Source organism: Pimephales promelas, chromosome 18 (genome assembly GCF_988280905.1).
Source record: "Pimephales promelas chromosome 18, fPimPro1.hap1.1, whole genome shotgun sequence".
NCBI classification, from domain to species: Eukaryota; Metazoa; Chordata; class Actinopteri; order Cypriniformes; family Leuciscidae; genus Pimephales; species Pimephales promelas.
Window position 1 is genome coordinate 21,675,133 of NC_142786.1, and position 23,457 is coordinate 21,698,589.

The 23,457-nt window shown below is 36.0% G+C and overlaps 1 protein-coding gene across 2 annotated transcripts in view; it reads left to right on the forward strand.

Annotated features, from left to right (window-relative positions):
• Window positions 1-23,457, forward strand: part of kcnq4 (potassium voltage-gated channel, KQT-like subfamily, member 4) — a 77,612-nt gene that overhangs the window by 21,474 nt on the left and 32,681 nt on the right. For both annotated transcript variants that reach the window (XM_039680654.2, XM_089123111.1), the window contains one exon: window positions 18,735-18,825. In XM_039680654.2, the coding sequence (XP_039536588.1) occupies window positions 18,735-18,825 (91 nt within the window). The remainder of the gene's footprint in view (window positions 1-18,734; window positions 18,826-23,457) is intronic.

Sequence of the window (23,457 nt, forward strand, 5' to 3'; positions counted from 1 at the left end):
AAAGAGGTCCCAAAACGTCAGTTATATGACTTTTTGGGATGAGACTGTGTTAGAACAACACAAAACGCACCACTGACTTTGGACTGTGTTTTTTTCTGGTCAGTGGCGCAATTGTTTTCTGGAACTGGGAACACTAGGGAATGTTTGCGCTGAAACACGCCTCCTTTTAGCGCCAACTCAAGGGCATCCAAGATGTAGGTGTCTTTGTTTCCACAGTATTTTCACTTTTGACATTTTTTGATCAAACCGTTCTTGTCTGTGAGTCATATAATGCAGGTCTATGGTCACCACCTCAAACAGCATGCACAGAGAAGTCCAAATTAAACATGATTTAATGACTCGTAAATGTAAGTACACATTGATGGACTAAGACACGAAACGAGCGGTTTGTGTGAGAAAACGAACAGTATTTATATAGTTTTTACCTCTCGTTAACAGCCGTTGAACTGATCTGAATCAGATGTCCAACTGAACCGAACTGAACCGTCTCCAACGGTACGCCGGAAGTGATCGCGTGCGTATGTACGTCACGCATTGTTTACACGAAGATTTCGGAAGTTTTACCTTTCACTAAACATATTTAGATATACAGGAAATCGCAATGGAAGACGATTTCGATATATCTAAATATGTTTAGTGAAATATGTTCACTGACGCGTCACGTTTCAGTTCGGTTCAGTTGGACATCTGATTCAGAGCAGTTCGACGGCTGTTAATAAGAGGTAAAAACCATATAAATACTGTTCGTTTTCTCACACAAACGGCTCGTTTCGTTTCTTAGGCCATCAATGTGTACTTACATTTACATTAATTCATGTTTAATTTTGACTTCTCTGTGCATGCTCTTTGAGGTGGTGACCATAGACCTGCATTATACGACTGACAGACCAAAAAATTTGACCAAAAAATGTCAAAATTGAAAATGCTGTGGAAACAAAGACACCTACATCTTGGATGCCCTTGAGGTAAGCTAAAACATATCAAAGATTAATTTCAAAGTGAACTATCCCTTTAACCCCTTGTGGTAGATATTGTAACTACACCATTGGGTTATAAAAGCATCATTTTCAAGTGATGACTCACAAGTAGCTGAAATAAAATGTTAATATTTATTGCTAATGTAAATATTAAAATGTAAATAAATAAATACACACGAGGCTGTGAGGGATAGAAGTACAGTCCGTTCAAGGAATTGTACTGTTGTTTAATAACATACATTTTTAGGCTGATGAAACGTCTTTCTAAAAAAAACTTTTGAAAGTTGTTGGTTCAATCCAGAACCTTTATAAAGTGCGTGCCATTGCAAATGCAAACACTGTAAGTCTATGCCTCAGTGCATTAAATTCAATATGGCATATAACGTGACAAAGGTCTATTGTCTAGACTCTAGGAAAAAGATATAGTGTATTGATCACACTTTTACCTTTTGTGACAACATGCCCCAGTTGCGGTGAACTTTGGAGGAATTCAGTGTTCAAAATAAACATGTTTGTTTTCTCCAGCATTGATTTTATGTTTAATTGTTTAGATATAAAACTTCACATTGTGACAATCTCCCAAATATGTTCTTCTACAACAATATAGCGTTATGTCTGCTGTTATAATTCCTAATTATTTGCTAAATTCTTTGGTGTTGCTACATCATGGACTATTATGCTGTGTAATATAATGATTCGGGTAAACAGGGAACCCCTGTGAACCTCCTCCTCACTGCTGGTTGCCGGTCGGCAGCTGATGTCTCTTGTAAGTCCACTTAAGTGTTGTTAAGGCTCTTTAATTTATAATGTCAGGTTCTATAAACATGTCGGGAAACCTCACCATAGCAACAGGACTAAAACAAATTCATAATATAGAGAGGTATTTATAAGGGCTAGTATCCCGGCGACTCTTACAAAGTGGCTTTGGGTTCATGTAACGGTTGTGAATGAACATATTAGTGAACAAATAACTATAAACTATGTCGCTAGTACCAAAATCCATTAAAAAATACAAAAAATGCATTTAGTGAAAAAAATCTGTGATGTTTTTATTGAATTTTTGAATTAATCTCCTACTTTTTGGCAATATTGACTGTATCTTTAAACTCATGCATATTATCTATGATATAAAGAAGTCAACATTTATCATCACTCCTAATTCAAGTAAATTACAAAATATTCAGATTAACATTACATATTTGAAGGACTGAGTGTGTTTATATTTATGGGTTTGTTCATATAATAAATCAGTGGATTCAATGCATTGCAATATTATTATTATTATTATTAGTGTTATTTATTTCTATAAAATAATTCATCAGTTTTTGTTTTGGAATATTGCTCATGTTCTGTCGCTGTGTTGTTAGTTATGGATACTGCTCCACTCAGTATACTGTATACTTGGATACGTAACAATGAGGTAACATTTTTACAAGTTATTTATAAGGCCTGACATATCCAAGTAGGTGTGTGTACAGTATGTTTGTGTATGTTTATCCGTCTATGTGTGATACTGTGCACATGTGCATGAATCTACAAAAGCATCCTAGCGCTCTGCTGGTCTTATCTTGACTCTGTTTCCTACAAGATGTCATATGATGAATGAGAAGAATTCACAGATGATCTTAGTGTGTGTTCTTGTGTTTCTCTCATTGCTCAGTGTTTTTACTGAGACAGTCAGAAGTACAGATCATTCATAGCCTCTCTCTTTAATTGATAATACTTTTACAAAACAGGAAGTCAAAATTTGTGTTTTTTGTGTTTTTTTCACTATATAAAAAACGAGTTTTTTCACCATTGTCGATAGTAAAACTAATATGTATGTACACTAGTGGCCAAAAGTGATGTTTGGAGGGCACTATTTGTTTTTAATGACCCTACAAGTTTGATTAAACCATCAAAATTTGAGCAAATATTTGCTAAGTATGAATAAAAATTTGGTTAAGGTATTTATCTGACATGATTATTTAGCAAAAAAAAGGGCAAACTGCAGCTGCAGGTTTTATAATAGTATGCATGACCAAAAAACTCAAAAAGCATGCATTGACTAAAACATAATCAGTTATTTTGAGTTTGAAAAGCCAACATTCTCCAATATAAACTACCGTTCGTTCACAAGGTCGGTAAGATTTTTACAATGTTTTTGTGAAGTCTCATGCTCATAAAGGCTTTCTATTTTAATATTATAAAATGTCATTTATTCCTGTGATGCTAAGCTGAATTTAGCATCATTACTTCAGTTTTCAGTGTCACATGATCTTTCAGAAACAGATTTAAGAATAATTTCTGATTATTATCAATGTTGAAATCAGTTGTGCTGATAATATTATTGTAGAAAGACTCAACAAAGAGATAGCTAATTTCACATTTCAACAACATTTATTTGAACTAGAGATCTTTTGTAAGTAGTACCTCTTTAAAAGTGTTTATTGCATTTAATGCATCCTTGTTGAATAAAAGTATTCATTTCTTTGCACGGTAGTGTAAAATTGTTTGTTCAGACATCTGTTAGGTCAGATGGGGGAATATTTTTGGCCTAACTTGTTTGCCGTCCAAACTGTAACTGTGTAAGAGGCAGGTTAAAGCAGTGATGAGTCTCTGTGCTGTGTTTTTGTCAGTTTCAGTGGCGTTGACAAGGTGCTGCACTCTTGATTACACTCTTGCGTACCATAGCAGGCTTTAGATGACCCAGAAGCTCCATGTTTGAAGTCTTGGTCAAAGATGGTAGCCCGCTGATCTTGTAAATAGTACCGCGGATGATAAGCGTAATGGTGAGATAGCATTTGGCGTGCTCTATAAACGTCTCTTCGTTGCTGGCAGATGCTCCCATCACTTCTCTTTTAATAAGGCTGTCTTCAAAAGGACCGTTGCACCAGAGGGTCAGAGGGATGAGTTTGTGGCATTTGGGCTGAACAGAAACAAGGACTCTCGTCTTATGATCATGCTTGTGCAACTTTGATCAGATGGTCAGGGGGTTCTTATATGTCTGGAATTTTATTTTAAGGTTTTTTTTTAACTCTAAGTTATTTTGCAACTACATGTCAACTGAGCCTCAGGGCTGTTGGTGGATCTCAGGAATCGCCAGCCTGACTGTTTGAGTTGATTAATAAAGCACAGTTGATTTGAATTCGTCACTTTTGGGTCCTCTCTGTTGCAAAACCTTACAGTGCTTCAGTCAAGTCACGGGAGTTTATAGTGTTAAGCGGATTAAAAACATGGGGTGATGCGAATTATTCAGGCCCACCCACACTTTTAGAGGCACACCCATCATCCAGTTTCTGCATTCGCCACTGAATACAAGTAGTATTACAAACCTTTGGATGGTAGTGTACTTTCATCAGTCACTTTGAAAGTTATACACCATGTTTGGAATATTTACTATTGTTAGTCCATAAATAGGGAGCTGCATGACTATTGGCTCGGGATGCCATAAAAGTTTGTGTGAGTTCAAGGGAGAACACGAGTGAGTGCTGAAGACAATCTTAAAGGGATACTCCACCGTTTTTTCATATTAAACTAAACTATGTTATTCCCTTAACTAAGACGAGTTGATACACCTCTCTCGTCTCAATCGCTCTGGCGCGGGAGACACTTTGATAGCACTTAACTAGCTCAGTTCATTCAATAGGATCCAAGCAGAGAAGCGACCAAACACCTTCACGTTTCCCCTATTTAAATACAGTTACACGAGCAGTGCTCGACCAAGAATGGTGACGCAAAATAAAACGTTGCGCATTTTTAAGCGTGTAAAGTGTAAAATATGCAGATCGAGTGACTCTGCTTATATGCGCTTCATGTGATACTGTCAAAGATGACACATAAACTTTTAACCTGTTTAGACACAGACACTGGAAAATGATCAACGTTTGCAAAGAAACAATTCGATTTAGCCAATTTGTTGTTTTTTTTTAACCTACAAGAACAATTTCAGTTTGACTGTACTGTTCAGTTTGAGAAGGTTGGATGTAAACCAAGCTTTAATCTCAGCTAAGCAATCTGAGAGGATAGATAGAGGAAAAGTAGAAGTTGGTTTGGAGGACAGGTAAAGCTGGGTGTCGTCGGCATAGCAATGAAATTGAATCCAAATTTCAGAATTTAAGAGGCAGAAGTTAAATAATAAATAAGAGAGGTCCCAAGACGGAGCCCTGCTGAACACCAGTGTTCAGGCGTATTATATTGCATAATTTTGAGCCATATTCTTGTTTTCAATTAAAGAGAAATATTTCAAACATTTTAATTTAATGAACTCATGCATCAAAGGGGGAAAGCCACATAAAGACTTTGCCGCTGGCCACCACCAAAGATATGTAACCTTTTTTCTTTTTCTCACACCCTGGAATTCCTAAACATCTTAATCCAGTCAGTCACAGGTTAAATGTTAAAGCCACTTCTTTCTTTTGTTGTTGTTCAATCCACTGGCCAGTTCCTATTAATCTCATAATCCACTAAAGGAAATTCCCACTAAGTGAACAGAAGTTCTGTCACTTTCAGATAATTTAGTTGCACTTTTACTTCTCTAACCGAACAAAGACCTCAACCTGACCTCGCACGTATTAAACAATCACCGATGCTCATTGCCCAACATGTTTCTCTTAATCAAAAGAAATTTGGTGGTTATTATCCCTTCAAAGTAGATAAAAGTATTGAATAAATGCTCAGAAATAAGTGGAAATATATTTAGTTCTCTCACAGAGCATACTGTAGTGTTCATCCTGAAATAATATTTAAGTTGTATAAATAATTTATAATGCAATTCATTGTTTGATATTATTGACCTTTATAGTCAGTCTTTTAGATGTAAAAGTATGATTTGTATGTTTTAATTGAATCCAACCACATCATATGGTGCGTTCATGTGCTGTGGTAATTATGGTAAATACCAAAAGCCGACGTGAAAAATGCACATGAACACCCCCTCATGTGGTATTTTCCACTGGGCGGCTCGTAGAATATTTTGATGCATGAGCTGCCGAAACGAGATAACCTTTGACCTTTTAAAAATGGTGGAGAGCAACGCGAGAGTCGTGAATGGTAAAAATATGGACTATTCATGATCTAGAAAATATACAGCATATTATTCAGAGTTTGAGTTTTGATAAATCATTTTCTTACTGTAACAGATGACTTAAGCAATCTAAAATAGTTTTAGCAAAATAACAGGTCTGGATCTCCATCTTTTTACCACATTACGAAGACAAAAGCACTTGAACGCAACACACTGGTAAATACCAGTTCACAAGTGGAAAATATCCTATTTTCCATAGCACGTAAACACACATTATGACTGTAAAAGAGTGGTTTGAATCCATTTTTAACCTTTTCCAAAGAACATCACTGATAAGACGTGTCATCTGACTTTGCTTTCTTAAAGAGGACCTATTATGCTTTTTTATATTTTCTTCTTTCTTGTAATGTTGCTGTTTGGGCATGAAAATGGTCTGCAAAGTTACATAGAACAAAGTCACTCCAAAGAGATGTGTTCTTTATTATTTTAGTGTTACTGTTCCCTGAAATATCTCTGTTGCCGTCTTGAGTTTTTTCCAGGAACGAACACGTCACAATATTCCCCATTTAAATAATTCACACACAAGATATGCGTAAAATGAAGGGGCGGGGCCTGGTTGAGTTAGCTAGTAGTGTGTTGAAACTCTCGGTTAGGGTAAGGGGCGGGACATTTCCCAAATATCCTGGATGTGATTGACCAATCACAACACACTGATCCAGCTGACCAATCAGCACATTGTGCTTTTCAGAAGGAGGAGCTTCATAGAGAAACGAACTGAACAGAGCGTTACTGACAGACTGGGAAGAGAGGAGCCGCAACAATGTCGAATATGTGAAAAATAATGTGTTTTTTGAACACTCAAGCACGAAAACCTTTTAGAACCCAAAACCAAAATCAAGATGTTGTAAAAGGGCATAATAGGTATAAGTCTTCATAGTATTTCTGCAAAGACTCTTTCCTGTGTGTGATCATGAATATTTGTGAGTGGTATATCTAATATGATCAAATAATAATAGCATTAAGGAGTAGATTCATCACAATCATTTCTTGAATCAGAAAGTACCCAGTTTGCTATTCATTTTGATCATCGGGCGGTTTTAGATTAATTCACAGAACATGAAAGTGTGCACTGTGCATGTAAGTGGATGTTGATGAAATATTGCCATCATGTCAATGACTGGGAGAAAAAGAGGATGCATTTATAAACAAGTCTTGATTGAAATCAAAGCCTCTTTTACAGAGCTGTCGGCCTCATGCACCGGCTTCTCTTCACCTCATGTGTAAATAAAGGTATTATATTTAGCAAGGGTTTGGGCTTTTAGGAGTGACGTAAACAGTGCATTGAGCAGTGAAATGTCAGCACATAAATACTGTAAATCTGGCAATGAACTGTGTACATGAAAGAGTGCAAGTGGGCAAGGTCTCTCTGTGTGTGTGTGTTTTGAAAGCACTGCTTCAAATCTTTTGCGACTGTGCAATTGTGCATATTTGTCTATAGCTGTGTGAAATTGAATTTAATGTGTTTTGGCAGTTTGTCAAACAATTTCAGTAAAAATGTGATATTTTCACAAATAAATATTAAAATAATTTGCTTTTTATTAAGGTTGATTTAAACAATGTTATCAATAATATTTTTTAGAATTAATCAATTCATTATAATGCTAGATGAATTTGAATATTTATCTTTACTGTTAGACTATATCTATGTATCTACACTATCGTTCACAATTTAGTCAGTAAGATTCAAATTTAGTGCTTTTATTTAAAGTATGCATTAAATTGATTAAAAGTAACTGATTAAAACATATATTTCAAATAAATTGAATTGAATCCTGAATATATATATATATATATATATATATATCGTTCTAATGTAAAATTGCAGATGTGGTAACATGGACGGATAGAAGTTTATGTGTGTGATATCCTGGATATGGAGAGGAATCTCTAATTGTCTGCTCATGGTAACAGTATTGTCTGTAAATGTCAAACCACTCATCATCCTTCAGCCGTCCAATTAACATCTCTCATCTCTCACAGCTCTTCCTCCTTTCCCCTCAGCAAGCTCAGCATCCTGTATATCCCACTCACAATACTGCGACTCCAGCCTGCGATCGTGCCCTTTAAAACCATGAGTGAATGAGTCTCCAGATAGCTGAGTGTGTTCAGAAGGCCACGGGGTGACTGTGTGTGTGTGTTTGGCATGAATGAATAGTGGAAACACACTGATAGATGTCATTTTCAGTTGGCACTATAGTATATCATGTGATCTGATTAAAATTACCTATCAGTTATATAAAGACTACAGAAAAGATGTTCTTCTCACTGCTGAATTTGCACTAAAAACACTACAACAGCATAAAAAAATGATATAATAGCAGTCTGTATGGCATGTTTCTAGATGTTAGCGTCAGCAGAGGTAAATAGCTTTTTTTCTGGCTTGTTCCCCCCCTTAACTGTCACCATCACGTTTACGTGAGGCCTAACTTTACTATTTATATTACTATTAAATCCTAATCTAATTATGACAAATTATAAATCGTTGGAAATGTCTAAGACTGCTAAATAGATATTTTACTGCTGTTTTTTTGTAAAACATTGGTTTTCATGCTAAAAGTTCATAATAAAACATATAATCTAGTATTTTTCAATAAAAAATATGATATAATATCATCCTCTAAAAAATATAATATATATTATCCTCTAAAATATAATATATAAATCTTTTTATTATATCACATACTTTAGTAGTTATCATAAATGAGGTATCATTTGAAATCATACAAACTCAGATTTCATCCTGTGAAACCCGATTTGTAATTGAACATTGCGTGACTATAGAAACGACTCTAAATTATTTTATCAGGCTCCTCCCCTTTCGGGCATCATTATATTTCATAATTTATGATCAAAACATTTTCTAATCTTGACAAAGCACTTATTGTCAGAAAGGTCTGATTCTCAATGTTCCAAATTTTATGACAGAATTGATATTTGGATATAAATGTATTAATTTGTTAAGGCAGAATGTTTACAACTGAATTCAATAGAATGTATGTCACCCGGTGGCTATTTTTGGTACTACGCCTAAAAAATCACATGGGAACTTCAATTTTTGTGATATCAACTTCAAATTTGGAACATAACTTGGTTATATATGGTTTTGATTTTATATTAATTTTAGAGTAAAATATATAGTGCAGTGTATTTGATTTACTGTAAATTTAAACTTCCATAACTTTTTCATACTTTCATTTGCAAGAAAGGCATTCTTGAATTACAACCATTTAAGTTTGAATAGTGCATTTTAACCCAAATCCTCAAAAAGGGGGGTGACGGCTAAGGGGTTGAAGCTGTCTTAGGTGGTTTTTATGGTTATTTTAGTGTTGGCATCTTTTGGTCACTGTGAACTGTCAATGTGTGGCAATAGCTAAATAATGATTTAAAGGATTTGACTTCTGTGTTACTCTAATAAAATAATTGCATACAGTTTTGGAACAATATGAGGATGAATAAATAGTGGCTCTTTCATTTCATTTTTGGGTGAATATTGCTTTAACAAAACATAAAATGAAACCAAACAACTTCGAGAACTTGAGCAATAACTAGCATTTCCTTTCCAGATCTGAAGAGTCCTTTTAAAAATATTTAAAAGATTTTTGTATGATTCAGTAGCAGGAGTCTGTGCTTTCTTCTGGGAAGGGTCTGCTCATTTTCACTAGTATTTATATTTGTGTGATAGGTATCAGTGTCAACCCTGCTTCGCTGACATAACGTATTTGTGATTTCCAGATGGATTACTGCAATGGAAGAGTTTTACTTCCCGCTCTTGTGTTGTCTGCTCCTGCTTCTTCTTTTTGACATCTTTCACAACTGTGTATGCTTTATTAAACATTGACTTCCAATTACACTTTACAATTAAATAAATACTGACCTGACATGGCAGCTCTCTCGACTGTGGATAACAGATGTGTTATGGATGTATTGTTTGGTTTTGTTTAGTATTTCCCAGCAGAGCTTGTATTGCCAAACCAGTGTCTCTTCTTGTTATGCTTCAGCAAGATGTTTTCCCTCATTAGACAATTTGTATTTCCAATTTTCAATTCTTGGAATGTGAATACAGCCCAACAACCCTCCACATTTTTTTGCAGTAATACCATCAACTTGTATTCTTTTTTTCTTCAGCAAAAGTGTTTGTATTTAAAAAATGAAGACAACTGTTTGCAATTCACTGACTTTAACCATGAAATCAGAAGATATCAGTTCTTGTTTTTTATGGAATATTGCAGTATTTACTATAAATACATGATTTATCCATGCACACCATTTTTTATGTGCATCACAACCTTTAAACAAAATAAGTGTGCCCCATGCATCCTCTTGAAGAGACATCTCTTCTGTTTACTATATTTAATGGCATGAGGGCTACCTATCACTTACATGTAATCAACCAAATAAAAAACCACAACCATCCAATCAATTTCCTTTAAACAAAATCAAGTCTCACCCTATTCTTGAGAAGCCGTTTTCACTCGGATGCACATCACAATAGGGAAGGCAGATGCCGTTTCATGTCGACTTTAAATGACTGAACTTGCCGTCATTGCTTAGATCAAATCATTTTAATTGAACATCATTGCATCAAGGTTCATAATGTTAACTTCATATTCCATGCAAATATTACATGTTATTATCAGACAAACACATTATAAAATAGCCAATAAATACACAATGTCAATAATAAAATCCATTTTCCAAACCATTTCTCCTATGTTGGGTCATGGTAAATGGTCATGCAACTGTATAAATTATTCACACCCCAGTGTATGCTGGGAAGGGGGACTGAACTGCTAAATCAGTTTTTCAGTGAAGGCCTATTTGAAAAATCCATTTAAAATCACTGTTTATCGTAATAGAAAAGCTGCATTGAGATCCATAAAGCTGTACACTGTTAGAACTCCACACGAATAAGCATGACAAAACAATACAATAATCAATTTTATAAGAAATAGGTATTTTTTCAGTATAATTTGCTGGATGTACGTAAGAAACCATTGTGACTTGGACAGATGTTTAGATGTTCTCTCTTTTGTTCAGGTTACCATACACACCTAATTGCACTATATAAAGCCTTGTGCAGTATCAAGCATTCATCTTTTTTTTGCGTCTTCAGCCTTCCTTTCCTTTTCTTATATTCCCCACAGACACCACGCAGCATTAACAATGTGGTTGTGTGTACTGGACACATTTGCAGGCTGTCACAATTCAAGGCACTTGGATATTTATAGAGCTTTCCACTCTTGCCACCTTTGTCCTCTGCTTATACACTCGTTTTCTCTTCTCTCTCTCTCTGATTTGCTGTACTGTTTGCTTTCTAGATTTTTAAACCATCAACAGACTAATTTGTGTGTGTATTGTCATGAAGTCTTAGGTGAGTCATTCTCGGAAAACACACGCTGTTGAAGTTTGTACAGTGCGAGAGAGTCATTTGTTCTGTGTTACAATAATTCCAATTAAGTACTGGCATTAAAGTTTATTGGGTAACACTTTACTTGAAGGGGTCTGCAAAAGACTGACATTACACCTTCATAACCATGACATGACATATGTCTTGAAAATGAAGTATGCATGTTTATGACAACTGTCTATAAGTGTCTTTCACTCAATAATGACATTTTGAATGTGAATATGACACCTTGACATAAACCATAACATCATCCACAACTGTCAATTTTGATGTTGGCTGTCATGAGGCATTATAACTGTGTCATGAATATTTTTCGTGACCTCAACTACAGTGGTACAAATTGAATTAGTACCAACCACCTGGTATCAAACCAACCACCTGGCAGTTTAAAAATAATTTTAACCAATAAGTGGTTGCTTAAGTTTGATCATTAATCTGCTATGTCATGTCATCTTTATGACAGGTTGTGTTGTCTTAGACTTATGATATATTGGTTTATGTCAAGGTGTCACAACATAGACATCTCAAACAATGTCATATTTGCATTAAAAATGTCATAACTGAGCGAATGACACTTAATGACGGTTGACATGCATAAAACGTCCATCATATTCATAACAAATGTCATGTCATGATTATGAAGGTGTCCTGTTAGTATTATGCACACCCCTTCAAGTAAAGTGTTACCGTTTAGGGTCTGGATATACATACATACTGATGTCTACTATCGATCAAAATAAAGTAAATCCCCTTTTGAATTAGTAAATTGATGCTTCAAATAAAGATTTACAAGTGACTGTTGGAAAAATGTTTCATTGAATCATTCATTCAAAAGATTTGTTCAAAACGCTGATTCTTCCAGCAATAAAACGTGAAGCCTTGATTCTGTGACGATCTGCGGCTGGAGTGCCCGCTTGAGCCTTTGGGGGGCACTCCTTCCTAGGTTATTGTTTCATTCATGTTTTACCCTGGACTGATTATGGTTTATTTCATGCACCTGTGTTTTATCATCTTGTTTAGTTCACCTGATTTAAGCCCTGTGTTTCTGCCCTGTCTTTGTTGGTTGTTGAATTTATGTGTGTTACGTTGGTGCTTTCACGTCTCTCGATTCTTGCTTCTAGTGTCTTGTTTCAAGTTTGTTAAATAAAGCTACACTGCGTTTGGACCCAGCCTCAGCTCTGTTTCTCCGCACAGCGTCACAGATTCATTGATTCGAGGGGTTCATTGAATCATTCATTCAAACTACTTTAAATGAATTAAATATTTTTTTATATAGACTGCAACATTGTCAGAACCTCTAGTAAAATACATATTTTGTTTTCTATTAAAAATATATTTAGTTTAACATTGTTCTTACTAAGAATTTTTTTTTGTTAACTTAACTTAACTTAATGTCCAATCATTTGTTGAACTTACTTAAAATTTCGTAGAAATCTGTACTGTTTGCATGCTATACCTTCGTTACTCAGAAAAACCTTGACATTACCTCCGACATTACTTGACTGGTTTGAAGTACCATTAAGGCAACGAGTTTGCATAATAAAAATAAGTAAACTGAACTAATTGTTTTTTACAGTGTAGGAGAATCACAATCTCTATTTTAAATAACCATGATTCTCAATTGATCCCGAATCATGCAGCTCTAGTGAGTCACTTCCGAACATTTATCCTTCTTTCACTCTCAGCGTAGGTTAATGTTTATCTCTCTGTGTGTGTAACCGATACCTGGTCCATCAGCTTGCCGTGATTGAATTAGGGTCAGAGACTTTGGCATTATGTGCAGATGTTTTGTGGCGTACAGTCTACAGAGTCCAGCTCAGCAATGTGTAAATCCCTCTCTATTCATCATCCCCTTCTGTTTACCCATGGCCCATATCTATGTCCTCATGCTTTCATCTCGCCGGGGCTTTTATGGCATATTAACAGTCCAAGTGATGAATAAGTGAAGATTTAGTCTAATGAGGACCACAGCAGGTTCCTTTACAGCATACTTCATCTTCATGTATTGTAGCAGCCTGCTCTCACGTAAATGCATCTCTATAGCACGCATTGTGTATTATCGTGCAATTTATACCTGAAAATGAGTTTTTACGTGCATATGAGATGCAGTTTTCGCATGCATTTCATTTGCGTGTAATACACATGCACCCCACACCACTAATTCTACCCAAAGGTATAATACACACGCACACCCCACACCACTACTAAACCTACCCTAACCAACCCTTGCATATCCTATGCACATAAAAACTAATTTTCACATATAAATTGCACTATAAAGACACTGCATGCTAGAGACGCATTTAGTGTGAGTTGGGTTGCTTGTAGAGAATGAGAAGAACAAAGCAGATCATGCATCATTATTGCAAGGTTCATTTCATAACCCACATTCAATTTTGTGAAATATAAGATGTTAAAGACATAAAGCTTGTGACTTATATTTTCTTGTGCCAAAACTGGATGGATACATTGTTTGGATCCTGTATGAAAAGTCTGTTGCTGGATAAATTGATTATATTGGGATTCTCTTGAATTTAAAAGAAAACAAAATAAAATTCTCGCGCTGTTCTCCCACGGCCCGCAGATGATTGGCTGTCCAGTGGGAGGGGCGGGCATTTGCATACAACTGCCATTTTTGGTGTTACGGGTTTTCCCTATACATTTGTATTAAAGATTGAGGAAGTGGCATGTCTCTATATAAATAGTCTCTGGCGTGGCCTCCTTGGGCAGCGAAGCAAGTGCATTCTGGGAGTTGTTGTCTTTCATCCACATAAGCCAAAAAATACATTTTCTGGCTTTTCTCAGTCTAGAAAGCTGCAAATTCAAAAATAATTTCACATTTCTTCCAAATTACCCATTTAAATACACATTCATCTTTCCAGAGGTGGAGTGACCCTTTAAGATAATTTTTCATCTCTATTTTTACTTTACTAGACAATCATGATATTATTTTGATCTCCAATCTCTAGTTCTTTAATGCTTCGCTAACTAGCAGGGTTTAAACCCCAGTTGTGCAGTTGGGGCATGTCGTAACACTACGTTACAATGTGCCCCTATTATAAATATGATATTATATTCTATACTTTATGAATTCTATTGAGAAAGCATGAGAAACATCTAAATAAAGACTGAGAGTCAATATTCAGAAATTATTAATTATTATTTTGTTTTGAACTATGCTGTATAGCTCTGTTTTCTAGTGTATTTGTTGTCAAACTCAAAAATTAGTACATTTTTAATTATTAAAAATGCTATTATTTTATATGAAAAAGTTAATAATTGTATTTTATTAAGAAAATATTTTGGTTTAACTTGTATGTATTTTTATTAGATCAGATACTGTAGCATTTTAAGCTGTCATTATGGTGATGTTACAATGTACCACACCAATGGGGCATGTTGTCACATTTCACTTCCATTCTTTCAGGGTAAATCAAGAAAAAAGTATAGTCTGTATTAATAAAACAAAACCACATAATTGTACTAGACATGTGGAAAATTAATGTGGGGGAAAAATAAATACTCTAAACCTTAAGTAGATTTACACAAACTGACAAGAGACAAAACAAGAGACAAACACAAACAAGAGAGTACAACACTGTAAAAAAAATATTGTTGATTTAACTTAAAAAATGAAGTAACCTGGTTGCCTTTTTTTAAAATTGAGTTAATACAATGAAGGAGATTGATTTAATCATCAGGAACTCAAAATATTATGCTATCTGAAACTACATAAATTATTTAAGTTGATTTTACAAGAAAAAATGTTGTGATTACAAATCATGAAAACATTTTTTGCAGTGAATGGGCTGTTTGCAGAGTTTAGTTTTCTTTGGTTTGAACTGAAATAAAGAGTGTCAGTTGTTTTCTATCTGCTTTCTTCTTCTTTTTGTGTGTTTACAAGGTGCATTATATATGATAAGCCTTTCTTTCCAAAATTCAACTTGGATCAAGTGTCAATGCAGGCATTACTTCAGAGAATGATATCGACATGATTTACCGCCAAAGCATGTGCTTCTTACCAGGAAATACAAACACTCGTGGCACCGCATTGTTTTCACCTCGTGAGACTGTCATTTTTGCTGATTTGAGGATTTGATTTCTGCTTTTGGCAGATTGTCTTTGGGCTTGGGGGTTGGGTTCAGAACTTGCTTCTCAGCTGAAATGCTAGCCGCACGTGTTCTTTGCATGGACTAATGTATCTTTTTTTTTTTTACTGCGTTCATCGTTTTTTGATGGAAACCTATTGGGGTCTAAGCAGTTTCTGGGCATTTTCTTCCTCTGTCCATCCAGTCAGATTATTGATGATTCAGGACTGGGAAACTGGGCCTTGGCTCTCAGTGCTTTTTGTTTTATTTTTATTTTTTAAAGTTTGTTTCATGAGGGATCATTTTACCTACAGTACAAGCTCTCAGTCATACTCAGCAGAAACGGTGCAGCGATGAAATGACCTTTTAGTCTTCCGAGGTTTTCCAAAATATTAGTTATGCATAAAGTATGTTTGAAGAGCACGTTTAAAAGGTCATACTTTTTTCTAGCGCTTTGGACTTCAATTCGTGTGCACCAGAGACTGCAGATTGCGTACTTTCAGAAACTGTTTAAACTTTGGAAAATGCCTCCAGAAACCAAGTCCATTAAATGCGTTCGAAAAGTGTTTGTGCATGTTAAATTAGCACTAAAATCCATGCATTATTAATCCTGTTTGTTTGCTTTAAACAACAGGTGTTTCCACTCATCCATGATTTGTAAAATAGATTTGTTTTCTGCTTCTTTTACCCCGTCCTACACACGAAGGCATGGATTGCAGCCTTCTTTGCTGATGTTTTTTCTTTGGGATGGTAAAGACAGTAAACTTTGGGAAGTTTATTATTATCCTTGGCCTTAGGTGTTTCCAGCCTCTTCTGATGTCAGGTGATAACCCTCTAACTGTACTGTTTTTTGAGGAAGACGTCACCTATCTTTGTCTCCTTCCTCTTTTCTGAGTGAATCGGTGTACGTCCGCTCATTACGATCTGTCAGACTCATAACATTTTTCACTCATAGAGTGTGTGCTATTAGCATCTACCCCGTTTATATCAATAACTGACCATGAGAAAGCCTCAGGTGTTATATTTCAAATAGGCAACAAGGTTCTGTTGTTATTTGAATCATCTCACATTTCCTCACCACCCTGAAGAAGGACACAGTCTCATTATGGCCAAGAGCACAGCTGAACAATTGCACTCTCTCCTCCTGCAGTTAGATTGCAAAGCTGAGACGTAATGCGAGCGAGGGACGGTACGAGCCAGCGGGCCAGATGTGTCGGGTTTGGGTCCTTGTGGGATTTGGCATCTTCCCCAGCAGCAGCTGCTTGCACGGAGCCGTTCGGACTCCAACAACTTCCCTGAGAACCGCGGGGCGAGTCCAGCTTTTCGCGGTGCTTCAACTGGGACCGCCTGGAACAAATCCCACAAGGTTCTTACTAAAAAGCACCCCTTTTCCCAAAGGGTCTGAGTGCTCCCGAGAAACGGCAGGAAGTTGGGATGTAATCTCTGCTTTTACGCACTCCATTTTGGGCAGGCATGCTGGTCTTTCCGAGCGGGGTCTGTGACAGCAGTGATTAAGTGCATCTGTGTGTATAAGATAAGTGCCAACTTGGATTATGGGGTGTCATTGTCATGGCGCCCAAGTTTTTCGGTCCACCAGAGGCCAATATCCATCAGTACGTGTGGATCACATGTTTGTGTTTGAGTTTTTGGACAGTCTTTGCTGTGTCATTGTGATGCTGTTCAAAAGTTTGGGGTCAGCAAGATTTTGAAAGAAGTCTTTTATGCTCACTGGATTTATTTGATCTAAAATACGTTCTTTTAAATACTATATTTTAGGGATGCACCGAAATGAAAATTCTTGACCGAAACCGAAAACCGAAAAAGAGGAAACCAAAGCCGAAAACCGAAACACCGAAAGAATTATTAGTATCATTGTATTTATGGCTATGACTGTGTACAAACTTTACTAAAATCAAGGCATTGCAATTGCATATTAATATCACATTTTCAAAGAATAAATCAATTACAAATTATGCTAATATTTATTTAGCACAATGCACAGTATAAAATAAAATTCAAACTAAAATGTTTAACTTGACCCCACTCATACACTAAATAATAATCTACTGGCCTGCAGAAAGGTTTTAAAATGAAACGTTCTCTCAAAAACAAAGCCGAGCGCAAACTTCTCATCAGTAGCACCCAGTTTGCATGTCTAAATTAGTTACATTTTAAAAATTTGGCATACAATAGCATAAAAAGCCTTTTTAAATGAACAATGGTCCATGTTTAATACAAATGTACATGAAACTTAATGAAACATGTTTAGTGAATGCATTTAAATATTTAAGAGAGCATTAATTTAGTTCCATACATACATACAATCCCATATACATATTTTTTGTAATGTCACAAGTAATAATCTCAGGGTTTACTGGGTTTTACATGATTATTTTTGTATTGGTGGTGGAATAGCCTACTAAAAAATAAGCATTGTCATGCGTTTATCTTTCTTCTTCTCACCGATTCCTGATGGTTAGAGGACAGTTACTTGAGTCGTCCCCTGTCGTTTCAAGGAATAGTAAAACGGAGAGCGCGTCAAGTATAAACGCCTCGACCGTTTGGAGCGGTGCGCGCGCTCTCTGTGGAGACTCGCGCTGCCTTGTTTACTTTCGCCTGCCTCCGCAGCGCGAGTCTCCACAGATAGCGCGCGCACCGCTCTTGACCCGCTCGCAACCGGAATCGTCGTCATGGCGGCGCGCGTTGTTTAGAGCAGATATAGGTGGATAAACAAGGCTTCCGTCTCCTCGCGGGTTTAGATACACTGAAATACGTCCGCACCGCAGACATGTTGCTTCAGACAAGCACGCGTGCAGGTCGCGGTTGCTGTTTGCGTCATCACAACATTTCGGCCGTATTGTTTCGGTGATAAAAGTCTTTCGGCCGAAAAACCGAAAATGCACTTTTGGGCCATTTTCGGCCGAAAATTTTCGGCGGCCGAATATTCGGTGCATCCCTACTATATTTTCTTCGTATTGACCCCAGACTTTTGAAAAGTAGTGTATGTTTTTGCTGTTTTGGATTTTTTTATTGTTTCCTGAGGCATCATGGTATAGATTAAAAAAGAAATCAAATCAAAAACAATTATATAATCTGTGTTTTACATGATGACATATTACCTGATTAAGACTAGAACTCACCCCAGTTGTGTTTTGTATTTTGATCTGTTAGTTTGTGTGTGTTTGTTTGTGTTTCAGTTTTCTCCTAGTGTTCAGCTGTCTGGTGCTTTCTGTTTTCTCCACCATTCCAGACCATCATAAATATGCCAACGAAGCACTCTTCATCCTGGTAAGGGGTTAAAATCACACAAACTATACCTTAACAGACTAACAATACTAATCCCTCTGGAGGAGAATGACGTCATAATAATGCTGACACCACAAGCACATGCACGACTGTCCTTAGCGCTGATGTCAAAGGCAGTTTCATGCTTTTAAGACTCTCCCAAAAAACACCAGACACTGGTAAAACATAATGTATACCCAGCTAACAAAAATATGTTCTTAGAATGAGTTGCTAACTTTCCCTTTATTTTATGAAAATGTTCTTAATGTTCTCTGAATGTTCAAAACATCCAGTTTTTTAAATATTCTTTCTAATTCGATTGGGAACATTCCATTTGATAATTTTGCATTTATGGAAATGTTAGTTTTGTTTATGTTATGTTTACTAAACATTTTGGTACATGTAGTAAAATGTTAGACAAATACCCAACTAAAACATTTCAGAAAATACATTCCATGAACAATGTATATAAACAATGTTTAACATTATTTGAGAACATCATTACAGACCAGATAACTTGAACAAACGCTCTATTAAATGGATAGTTCACTTTGAAATTAATTTTTGGTATGTTTTAGCTTGTAGGTGTCTTTGTTTCCACATTAGTTTCAGTTTAGATATTTTTAGGTCAAACCATTCTTGTCTGTCAGTCATATAATGCAGTTCTATGGTCATCACCTCAAAGAGCATGCACAGAGAAATCCAATTTAAACATGCTTTAATGACTCGTAAATGTAAGTACGCATTGATGGACTAAGACACGAAACGAGCGGTTTGTGTGAGAAAAGAAACAGTATTTATATAGATTTTACCTCTAGTAGCCACAAAGCGCCTGTTCCCTCAGATCACTTGGACATGGCTGTGGTTACAAGAGGTAAAAACGATATAAATACTGTTCGTTTTCTCAAACAAACCGCTCGTTTCGTGTCTTAGGCCATCAATGTGTACTTACATTTACAAGTAATTAAATCATGTTTAAATTGGACTTCTCTGTGCATGCTCTTTGAGGTGGTGACCATAGACCTCCATTACATGACTGACAGACAAGAACGGTTTGACCTAAAAATACCAAAATTTAAACTACTGCGGAAACAAAGACACCTACATCTTGGATGCCCTTGAGGTAAGCTAAAACATACCAAAAGTTCATTTCAAAGGGAACTATCCCTTTAATGTTCCTGGAAGAAGTTGCCAAAGTTCTGAGAATGGTCCCTATTAGCTGGATAGAAATAATCGCAATTTATATGTTTCTTGTTAAAAAAGTGTTTGTTTAGAATATACTTGAATGGCCATCAATAGAGCGTTTTTTTATGTCTACAGTAGACAAAAAAATTACAGCATGTGTAATTACAAATACCTATCAGAAGGAACAAAACCCTTTTTTTTAAGTACAGATGCAACTGCTCGATTATTTATTTAATATTTTGGCTAATTTGAGCTTGCGTTCAGCTACCAATAAAATTGCACTGTAAGCTCCATTTAAGACATTTTACCATATTTTCAATACTGAAATGCTCTGAAAATGCAAAAAAAAAAAAAAAAAAAAAAAAAATGTCAGCAGGGCCTACGAATAAATGCATGTGCCCCACAAATATTTTTACAATAAACAGAGAAATCACAAAAGTAAAAACGGAGAATTATTTCTTGTTAGTTCTTAATTATTAACTGAATCAGAGCTTCGTCTCCAAACGGCTTTAAATCTGACACAGTGTGCAGTTTTTCTATATATCGCTTAAATTGCATTTAAATGAATCCACTCACTCTCTCTTACCTGTTGAGCAAATGGTTTGACTTCCTTCCTGTGTTTTATATCCAAAAATGTAGTTAAAAAAAAATCAAACTTGGCAGACAGACTGCCTGATCTAAGTACCTTCACTAAACAGCATATCCACATCGTCTGTGCCATCTCTAATATATTCATAATAGCCCATCATCTGAATAATTAATCGCACAGTGCTTTCTCCGTGGCTGTTAGCTTGTCCAATCACAGCCTATATATCTTTTTTGAGGTGTTTTTGGAGGAGTGTCTTCAAAAAAGGTGACATTTTTTTCTGTTTGCCAGCATATGGATCAAATGTGCCGTGTATGCAAGCCTGTTTTGCTGTCCATTGTGTTACTAAGCGGTTTATCTTATTAGTCCAGCCGGCATTATTCTGAAATCCTTTGTAAGCATAAATGTACATTTATGCCGTAGAAAGTTTTGTAACTATAAATTATTATAAATTCATTATAAGGGTTGAAGAGTCTTTATACGTCCTGTTTATTTTAAGGAATCACAAACTTTAATACTTTATTAACTGTTGTCTGTGTTTAGTATAAGGCTTCACAATAGGGGGCGTTTGCTCTAGTTATAACTGCAATGAAACTCATATTAGGCCTTATTTTCATTAGTGTTTCAGCAGCATCTCAGGCCAGGTTCATTTCTCATCTGATTGGCACACTGTAAGCATTCTTGTACCGTCTCATGTCTCCCTGTGGCTGCGTTAAGTGTGCATTTTGTTTTCCGCTGGGATCTCTGCTCTGGGAAATGGCAGTGTAAGCACATGGCAGGATTCAGGTGTTGTCGAGTATGCAGAACTAGCCGATCTCATCCAATAATCTTAGCTGAAATTCTATAATCACTCATTCAGTATGAAGTGCTTTCCCCCTCACACGGACTTTCTCTCCCACTTTTTTTTGTGTTTAATGGTCTCCTTCAGGAAAGGACCATGTTGTCTATCATGCAAGTTCTGGTAATGCCTGGACACTCATTCTGTAACGCGGGTGCAGCTGTAATCAATACACGCATTTAGCACAGGCCTCTGTGAATCCAGAACGTCTGTTGCATTTTACGCAGTCGCATGATAGAGCGTAAATCAGATCAATCTCTTAATAGAGAACCCTAGTCCCTTCCCTCCGCTTTCGGCTCATGGGACCTTATTTCGGAACAAATATGTATGGTAGTGAATGGCGAGAGACAACTCATCTGTTTATTCCGTCTGAACCCTGAATTACACATGTGATGTTTGTCAATTTAAAACAATTTAAATTATGAAAGTCAGGAAAGTTGCAGTTTGTCATAAAACTGAAGAGTAACATTTAGTTTAATGTGAAAATCGAACTACATTTCCTGGGAAGTGAAACAATGAACAAGATCCGCTGCTCGTGTCTGTGCAGTCTGGTACAAAACACTCTTGACGTTACGATTATAATGTAAGACTATAGAAACAATGACAGACGTTTAGTAAGACCTTTAGTAAAATTAGCATCAGTAAAGTTAGCTTCAGTAAAGATAGCTTCAGTAAAGTTAGCATCAGTAAAGTTAGCATCAGTAAAGTTAGCTTCAGTAAAGTTAGCATCAGTAAAGTTAGCCAGTAAAGTTATCTTCAGTAAAGTTAGCATCAGTAAAGCTTCAGTAAAGTTAGCTTCAGTAAAGTTAGCATCAGTGAAGTTGGCTTCAGTAAAGTAAAGTTAGCTTTAAGTAAAGTTAACATCAGTAAAGTTAGCATCAGTAAAGTTAGCATCAGTAAAGTTAGCTTCAGTAAAGTTATCTTCAGTAAAGTTAGCTTCAGTAAAGTTAGGATCAGTAAAGTTAGCATCAGTAAAGTTATCTTCAGTAAAGTTATCTTTAGTAAAGTTAGCATCAGTAAAGGTTCAGTAAAGTTAGCTTCAGTAAAGTTAGCATCAGGCTCCAGTAAAGTAAAGTTAGCTTGAGTAAAGTTAGCATCAGTAAAGTTAGCATCAGTAGCTTCAGTAAAGTTATCTTCAGTAAAGTTAGCTTCAGTAAAGTTAGCATCAGTAAAGGTTCAGTAAAGTTAGCTTCAGTAAAGTTAGCATCAGTGAAGTTGGCTTCAGTAAAGTAAAGTTATCTTCAGTAAAGTTAGCATCATTAAAGTTAGCATCAGTAAAGTTAGCATCAGTAGCTTCAGTAAAGTTATCTTCAGTAAAGTTAGCTTCAGTAAAGTTAGCATCAGTAAAGTTATCTTCAGTAAAGTTAGCATCAGTAAAGTTAGCCTCAGTAAAGTTAACCTCAGTAAGGTTAGCATCAGTAAAGTTATCTTCAGTAAAGTTATCTTCAGTAAAGTTAGCATCAGTAAAGTTAGCTTCAGTAAAGTTAGCCTCAGTAAAGTCAGCTTCGTTCATTGAGAGAAAATGTGCGCTTTTTGGGGTTTGTAGTCTTTATAATTTCGTATTTTCACAGTCTTAAACCTCAACAGTTTTACATCAAACTGCGACTTTCCTGACTTTAAAATGTATCTTTTAAATGGACAAACATCATATGTGTAATTCAGGGCACAATTCAAACAAGATCAAAACATTTGTTGTCTCTCGCCATTGACTAATTTTTCCGAAATAAGGTCCCATGGTGGTCAACCGGAAGAGGAGAGAGTTAGGCTCTCTATATAGCACAGTGATGATGTATTTTTGTAGGCCAACCCGAAGTTCGCATCACCCCGATTCCCTCAACAAAAACCCAATAGGATATTTCCAATGCAGAAAATAAGGTCTAAGGCTAACAAAAACATAGGATTCTTACACGTTTTGTTCAAGGTAATCTTCATGACTTTTATGAATTTTGAAGCCTTGTCAAATGTCAAAAGCTAAACATAGGCATAAACGAATTACACCACGGTCACATGACTTCAACATAGTTGA